The 8,788-nt window shown below is 42.6% G+C and overlaps 1 protein-coding gene across 5 annotated transcripts in view; it reads right to left on the bottom strand.

Moving 5' to 3' along the window:
* Window positions 1-2,586: 2,586 nt before the first annotated feature.
* Window positions 2,587-8,788, bottom strand: part of RNF157 (ring finger protein 157) — a 73,656-nt gene continuing 67,454 nt past the window's right edge. For 3 of the 5 annotated variants that reach the window (XM_081185380.1, XM_081185381.1, XM_081185384.1), the window contains one exon: window positions 2,587-5,646. In XM_081185380.1, coding sequence (XP_081041506.1) covers window positions 5,516-5,646 — 131 coding nt within the window. In that variant the 3' untranslated portion in view covers window positions 2,587-5,515. Of the gene's footprint in view, window positions 5,647-8,039; window positions 8,081-8,788 lie in introns of all 5 variants that reach the window. The other 2 variants (XM_081185382.1, XM_081185383.1) reach the window with 1 other exon arrangement.

Below are 8,788 nucleotides of genomic sequence, written 5' to 3'. Positions count from 1 at the left end.
CAAGGCTGAGAAGTACTAATGAGCTCAAGGGGAGCTTTATGGCTGAAGTGCCATTTTACCATTCTGCCTACAATTCTCTCTCTCTCTCTCTCTCTCTCTCTCTCTCTCTCTCTCTCACACACACACACACACACACACACACACACACACACTGAAATCAAGTACATTTCCCACATGGAAATCTGTCTTAGAAATGGAAGGTGATCCTACCTCGTCCAGGTCAGCTGATGCTCTGAGGTGTGTTTTATTCTGGAGAGCTTCAGCAGAGTTTTGCTGGGCAGAGTTGAACTGTGGTGACATCAACACACCTGGCTAGTAGTGTCCAAATATTTCTGTTAATCAGTCACTTCCCCTACAGTCTTTGAAAAATTAAAACAGGCTGCAGTAAGGTATGGGCAGGCAGGGGAGAAATGGACAGAAACCCTCCCCACGTCAAAAGGACAGCAGAGATGTGGAACAGTTCTCAAAACCTTGTTTTGATTTTGCCCACAGGCCACCAAGACAAATGAGTCTTCTACCATGGCTGCTTTCAACTGAACCAGAGTGGTGGACTGGCTAGTCTCAGACTACGACTGGGTAGATCTTGGATTGGCCAGTCAGTATCCGTTAGCCTAAACTACCTCACAGGGTTGTCATGTGGATTAAATGAAGCCGTGTGCTTGTGTGGAAATCAAGTACACTGCCTTGGGCTCCTTGGAGGAAAAGCAGGATACAAATGTTATGAGACCAGTATCACTCCTACACACATAAAGCCAATCTCTTGCCCTTAAAGATCTTTTCTCTCTCTCTCTCTCATATTGTTTATCTGACATTTACATTCCATTGCCCTCACAAAAGCATCAGACAATGCCCCGCTAAGACAGTTTACCCACTTTGGAAGCAGGCCCAGCGCCAACGGCAGAGGTTGCAACATACCAGTTGCTCACTCACAAAGAGCGGCGCACATCTTGAGTTAAAGGGTGCTCTCTGCCGTTTACACTTCTGCTCTGCCAATCTCAGAATGGAAATTATATTGGCACAGTTCCTCCTCTAATGATTTTAAAGCACATTGTCTCCAGTGCACCACCCATTACGGACTGTCTCCAATCCCTGAGTTATCAACCGCCCTGTTAAATGTTCAGGCAGTTAGCGTTACCGCTGTGAAACCGAAACACACACACATTAGCCCCCCCCCACTCTTCCTGGCAACTAGTTAATAGGGCACAGTTCTATTTGCTGGCAAAGTTAGAATTGCATGGTGAGCATTAATTTTCGGTAGCAAATAAAAAGCTGGTATATGGGAGAATGTGGAAGGGTAAAGGACAGTTGCAATCTGAAAGGACAAACTTAGTTCTAATTCACAGTGAAGTTAATTTAACAATCTGTAAGAATAAATAATTGTTGCATCCATGTAGCTTGTTTTTGTAGAACAAAAACTGTCCTGTTTCATCATGACTATGCTTGTTTATAAAGGCAAGGGGTACAGAAGATGCTAGAAGTTGTCTTCCTTGAGCCCTTGAACCACTATTCAGGGGTTAGGGTCCGGCAGGTGTGACTCATGAGGTAAAAAAACCCAGCAACCCCAAACCTTCCTTTTCCTTTGCTATATCGGGGGATTTTAGGAGGTAGGAAAGTAACAGGGGCACCTTTTTTTCTTTCTTGCCCTCCAGAACCTCTCTGTCCCCCAGTCTGTATAGTAACACAATGATTAGCGTCCTGCCTAAACTTGAGCCCTAGAATCCACCATCCCAATATTTTGCCAGCAGTGAGATACTATACATTTTGGAAACATTAAAAGCGTTTGCTATTTTTTAAGGAAAAGTTTTGATAAAGAAATAGGGGAGATGTTCATCACCCTACAAGAGAGCTACCCCAACAGTCACGGTTCTTGCAGGGACAGGTGGCGCTCCAATTCTACAACTGAAACCCGTATTTAACTCACAAAATCCAACTTGCAAAATCACAAGACTGAAATTCAACATTCTGCAATATTTGGATGTGTAGTAACGGACGTTCTGGTAGTACAGTTCAAATTTGGGTGGTAGAGATGTTCTGCTAGTCAGACCTTGTTTGTGACCAGACTATAATTTAGTACTGGCAGATCTCTCCCACCCATTTCTTCTCAAAAAGCTTCTCATTCATGTAATTTCTACCTCTTGTGTAATTGCAAATCCCTTTCTCTGGGGCAATAAGAGAGTGTTTGGCTCTTGCATGCCATCTTCTGATTTCAAAGACTCACTACACCTCCCATATAACTCACTGTGGCCCTAGGCTGTTGTTTTAAGTGACGCAAATAATCGTTCCAGCTTCCATAGATCTGTTACTCAGTTCCAGGCACATCAATAAAAAGATGAATCCTGACATTTTGAAAATGGCTTTTGTGTTGCTGAGATGTAGCTGTCATAAGAGGAAGCAGATAGGACAATATGTCCTAAGGAATGTTAGAACACCCCCCCCCCCTCCTCAAAATTCATTTTTAAACAAATGAGCCTCTTTATATTGACAGGCAAGCAGCAGCATGCCCCTATGACTTAAACCGCTGCCCATAATAGCGTGGTGGTAACACATCTTTTACCTCAGACAATGACACACACAAACAGCTGTCCATCCCTTGTAAACAGCTTTATTCACTCTTTTAAAGAGTCATGCAGTCATAAATACATATTGCATTGCTGCCACTGAGGTGCACACAAGCGTGTCTAGAAGGTTCCATAGTCCTATGTTGTGGCATGTGCACCCATTAAGAACAGTCTGACTGTACTCCTGCATGGGGCACAACTTGCTTCCCTGCTGCACGTGCCTGCTTCACAGTAACAAATTCAGATGGACACCATCTTGCACCTGCAATTTCTGTTGCCTTTGACTTCCCCCCACCCCTGTAAAGGGGGGAACGAACAAAAAGAAAATACATTTCTCCTCAGTAACCCCACCCCACCCCACATTCCATCCACGTTGCCACTATTACAATTTTCTGAGAAATCTCTGGAACATAAACAAGAGTTTGCTTCAGAGGGGTATGTGAGGGAACTGAGGAAAAACACACAACCATGCTGTCTATGCCAGTCCTATTTTTCTTGTTATTGCTTTTCCCAGTCTTCAGGTCTTGCTTCATACAGCGTTTTGAATGCTGAGGTAAATCTTGAGAAAATGCACTTTATCCTACAACAGGCTTATTGGTGGAGCAGTGGGAGGAGAGCTTGATTAATTTAACTAAAACAAGCATTTCTGGTGTTCACCAGCCCCACTATCCCTTGTGAAGACTCCCAAGACCACACAACCATTTTCCCAAGACTCCCATACTGAAAGCTCCTCCATGTGGGTAATTAGCAGGTTAAAGGCTGTATCCAAGGTCTCCGGTTGTAGAGTTTTGTCATGACCACCAGTCAATTACAGTAAAGGCCAGAGCCACGTGACAGGCATTTCACAGTGGAAGGTGTGTATATTTACCCCTTTGTCTCTTGTAAACAGATTATACAGAAAAACCTGACTGACCAGCTGGGGTAGGGTGGACAAAATAACTATGTGCACACTTGGGACGCAATACCTCTTTGTTGTTTCTAAAGACACAACTGATGTTCTCCAGAAAAACTGAAAAGTGTCCAGCATTCTTCTCATTCCCCTCCTTCAAGGAGAAACAAAAAGTAGACAGGGAAATGGAATATTGAAGGGTGTGTTGCTGGTGAAGACAATGCAACACAAATGTTTTCTTGCTTGACCATACACAGGAAGATGCAACAGAAAGGCCTGAGACAAAGTCTTTGTCTTTGATGATGGGGGCCGGTTAACACAAAGCTAAAGATGTAACCTGCTCTCCTCCTTCTGGAGGATCAAAGGAGTCTGCCCAGAAAGACTTGTGAAGCCATCTTTGTGCTACACCATTAATTTTGTTCTACAGTAGGAAAGAGCTAAAGGAATGAGAGTGGTAGGAGGCGAGAGTAGTCAAGCCCAGCTCAAAAAACCCACCACCAATCTAACCTTACCTGACCAAGAGAAGGCTTCACTCATCCCCACTCCATCCCCCAGTTGCAATTGCTCAAATGCCACTTTATGTTCATTCCTTTTTTCTTTTTTTTTTTGCCAGGGTGTACTAGAAATCACACCCTCAATTCAAGAACAGCAAAACTTCCAATGGTTTTAGTGCAAATATTCTCAAACAGCAGGTTCTAAAACGACTGTGTTGGTGATTCACCAGACTGCTGGCAACTAGCCTCTGCACAGTAGGGGGAGGCTTGACAATGCAGCACAAGGAAGGATGAGAATTTCGACTCAACAGGTGGGTCCCAACCAAAGACCAAATTCGACTGCTGGGATGGACAGCTTGTTAAAATGACTGGGGAACTGCTGGCTTCAGCAGGACTTGTGTACACTCATCACCAAGGAAACCAAGACCATTAACAGTGAACAAATGCATAGCTAATGATGCCTTTAAAAGGCCTTTATCACATAGGGGGAAGACTGCACTTTTAAGTAATGCCATGCATGAAGTTTAAGGGACAGTCTGCCTTAATAATATCACTTTACAAGTGCACTTACTAACGCTCCTCTAACTTGGTGCCAGTTAATCTTTTCCCAACCACAAGTCCACATGCCTAACTTCACCTGTTCTGTCACCTCTCATGGGATCCAAAATTAGCAGAAACAGCCACTAGGGCAGTGTTGTATTTTCACATAATGAATCTCTTTTGTCATTTTCTCTTGACTGGCTGTCTGCTTACCATTTCTCTCCCCCATTCTAAGATACAGCTGCTAGATGTTCCATATTTTAAGGGGGGGGGGGAAACCCTTTGTACTAGATCTTGCCACTTCTATGCAGCACAGAATTCAGCCCAGATCTTGAAGAATAATGGATACTACATATCCCCCATATTGATTGCTTAGTTGTGACCTGGAATCATTATCCAGGCAGCTCAAAAGACTTCAGGGTGAGTGTAGAATGGGTGAAGGAACTATAATCTCATTTTTCTGCTATCAGGTTTGCTGCATGTATTAGGTGGCATCAAATACATGTCTTCCACACTGCGTGGATGTGATAGGGAGCTGTGCCAATGCATTCGTTTGCAAGTATGAATTTGTCCTCTGTGTACATTACATTTTTACAGGTACACATTCTACATGCACCTGTCAAGAATTATAAATAGGTGAAGCAGCATTAATTCCTTGATTTTTTTTAAAAAAGGGAAATGGGTGTTATGGCAATTACCAAACAATTATTCGGTTACACCATAAAGACAAAGATCAGCAGAGAATAGGGAATGCTGAGTTGACAAGATAATAACAGGAGACAAAGCATCAAAGTTTATGGAGGCAACCATCATCTGAACCCAACTGAAGCCATTCAGCCAGTCCTACTGTGTGTTCGTTTTAACACAGAATGATTACAAGGGCAAGGTGGATTCTTGGCTACCATGTGTGGTGTTTAAAACAATGTCACATCATCTGCAGGGTTTGACAGGGGTAATGCCCACAGCTTTGCTGCTTTAAGTGTTTTAGGGAAACATGTTCAGTGCTGTGATTTTCCTCTCCACACAATGCAACATCATCGAGGGCACAGAAGTCCCAGCATGCATTGCAAATCTTCATCGTACTCCAGGTTGATGCTGCTGGCAGAAAAGTGGCGCCTCAGGGTCTGGCTGTGATTCAGAAGATTGTCAGCTGACGCCTGGATACCTATGAGAAGAAAAGTAATGGATAATACTATTGGCGAGAGCTTAGCGGGATAATAGGAAGCAGAATACCAGCGCCAAAGAATGGAAAAACAAGAGGTTTGTGCTTTAAAATTTAGGCAAGTAATAGATGTAGTGGTCTACAGACTCTGGCAAGAGTACTGAAAGACTGGTTCTTCATAACGGTCAATAACTAGGGGTGGCAGTTTTTACAGAACTCATTTTAGGTCTTCATCGAGCCCTGGGTTCATTCTGTAACACTGACATTTGTTACAAGGTATATCTGAATTTCGGTAAAACTAATTTTTATTTTATTTTTTAAAAACATTTACCTTTTCCTACCTGCACTTAAAATATATTAATGGAGGTTTGTCATAATTTCTTCTACCACTTTAACCATCCATTTAAAGAAAAGGAAACTTATCATGCTCTTAGGTCCTCCAGGTGATCATGAAAAATTGGACAAGCCAGCCAACATAACTAGCTGTTTGTAGTATCTTCACTGCAGGTTTGACAGGTTACCCATACAAGTGTGAATATGGAAGCTGCTGTGGTTTCAAACAAAATGAAAGTTTCTCCAAGTACACAAAGCATGCCCACAAATGTCTTCCATATAAGCACAGGCAGATGGTGTCTGGAAGTATCTTAGGTCCCTTCCTAAACTTAGCAGCCTCACACTGTGAGAATATCTTCAAATGGTTGCTGGATTTAGTAAAAGGAATTGCCCGTGAGGCTCTTCATTCTAAGAACATTCTGATACCTTCCATTCCGTAAGAACAGCCCTATTGGCCCAGGCCTGTGTTCTGTGATCACAGACGGACAGACTTAGGAAGGTGATAACATAACAGGACCATTTTAACAGAGTGCTGTACATCATTCCCTATAACTCTAACTTATCTTAGTTTAGCTATAGCCCAAGTATGAAAATAGCCGCCCTGGGCACAGCGCAGCTATTTATATTCTCATCTTTGATGCAGTGAATAAAAAGTAGACATTTTAATTATTTGGCATCTATGGAGCCTACAGCCAAGAAATGCCATAAGTTATAAGCTGGGATTTTCATTTACTACAGGAAGCAACTAAGTACATCTTTCATGTGCTTTAATTTGACCCCAAGGCATTATATTTGTACTAAACAAAAAAAAGAAAGAAAACCACTTGCCAGCCTACAGCATAGTTATATGCTAAATGAGGCAATTAACTCCTGCAAAACAGCTCTAAATCTCATACACTTTGCAGGGATTTCATTAGGAAATCATTGCTGCGCAGAGAGAAAGTGCAACTATTATATAGAAACCAAATATCCAGCAACGGTTATCTCCCTCCCTCCTGGACTTAATCTTTGAAGTATGAGAACTCCCCCTTCATTCGGGAATGGGCCCTTGCTGAAATGTAAAGTTAATTGTGATGTGATAGCACAAGGAATGAAAGTTCATTGTTCACAGCAACCTTTTGAATAGTCAAATTTAGTCAATTCAGCAGCGTTAGTCTTTTTGCACTCTTGCGAAGGAAACATTTTATGGGCATTTGCTAATCAAAGTGGTTGAGCGCACAAGACAAAAACAGTGAATATATTTCTGTAGTCAGATTAATAGATAGATATAACAGAGAGGGAATCTGGTTGATATTGTGCACTTGGACTTTCAAGCAGCTTTAGACAAGCTACCTCACCAAAAGCTCCCGAGTAAGCTTAGCTGTCATGGAATCAGAGAGGTCCTGTTGTGGATCAAGAAACAGGAAGTAGAGAGCAGGGATGGAGGGATGTAGAAGGTGGAATCCCCCAAGGATTGGTACTGGAACCTGTATTTTTTAGCAGCCTATCCTATGGCAAAAGAGAGTCAAGAGTTGTGGTGGGTAATAATTGCCCCAGTACATGTAAACTAAAATCCATCCCACTACACCCTTCGTAACATTTGTGGACTTAGTCCCTGAACATGAAATAGCCTGGGTAACCAGTACATGGCTAGAAACAGAAAAATGCACCCGGGCACAGTTCTATTGGTCATGAATAGATGCACATGGTTTGCCTTACAGTGTAATCTTGTGCATGTCTGCTCAAAAGTCAGTTTCACGGGGTTCAATGGCAATTACTTCTAGGTAAGCATGTGTAAGATTGCAGCCTCAGATTCTGTAGCTTGGCTTTTAAAAGTCATTTAAACCAATGAGTTAAGAAAGCCCATTATGCACTTGTGTTTTGGTTCAAGAAGTGATTAAGTATCACTTGCCCCTGCCAATATTTCATGCGCAAGAGGCAATCCTTCCTTTTTTCAAAAAAAGTGTGTAGGGGGTGGGGACTGTTTGATCAAACAAAGCCTTAGAGAGAAAGATTATACTGCAAAATGAAATCTAGGTTTATTCAGACGAAGTGAGCAGCAGAGGACTTCGCAAATCTCATACCTATTCCTCAATGCTTATGGGGCAGGATTCCGGAACTGCAGCTGTTTAGTAGGAAAGACCAGAAGCAAATGGTGAACAAGAGAAAGGACAGACAACACAAATGCAAATGCATGCAACGGAGAGAGAGAGAAAGAGAAAGAGAAAGAGAGAGAGCACAAAAAGGGACAAAACAAAAACTATCTTCTACGTTGTAATCCCTAATGCCAACCTAGCAGATTTGACATAGAAGCCTGTGTGCTGAAACTCTTAGGAATTGTGTTCCAAGTCAGTGGCAATTTCCAAGCAAGTCTTGGTTACTGTGAGTAGCCTATCACAAAGGGATGGAACCCAACCCAAGGTGTCTACAAGAAGCATGGGACAGAGCATAGGTTTAATCCAAAGGCTGTTTTATTCCACAGAAACATTTCTAAAGCAGATGGGATGGGAAGCAGGGGCCCTTGATTAATGGATGTTCAAGAGAGGGCTGGACGCTCTAGAACGGTGCTGCAGCAAGCTAATCCTTGCAGCCCAACTCAATTTGAGCTCTACCCCTGTAAAACAGCTCACATCCATCATAGATATTGTTGGTCCAGACCACAGTTTGGTGGCAAGCTAGGCCATTAAACCCGTAAAGCATGCTAAGAGGAGAGCCAACAATTCCAGAGAGATTCCCTGCCTCTTGCATGGCCAATGATGTCACAATATAACATTGTTATACATTCTATAGCACAGAATTGGCAGCAGATTGCGGGGGGGGGGGCACAATCCAT

This window comes from Podarcis bocagei (assembly GCF_964188305.1).
Source record: "Podarcis bocagei genome assembly, chromosome: 2".
NCBI lineage: Eukaryota > Metazoa > Chordata > Lepidosauria > Squamata > Lacertidae > Podarcis > Podarcis bocagei.
The sequence above is the reverse complement of the archived record's forward strand: the minus strand, read 5'-3'. Positions and strand labels throughout refer to the sequence as shown.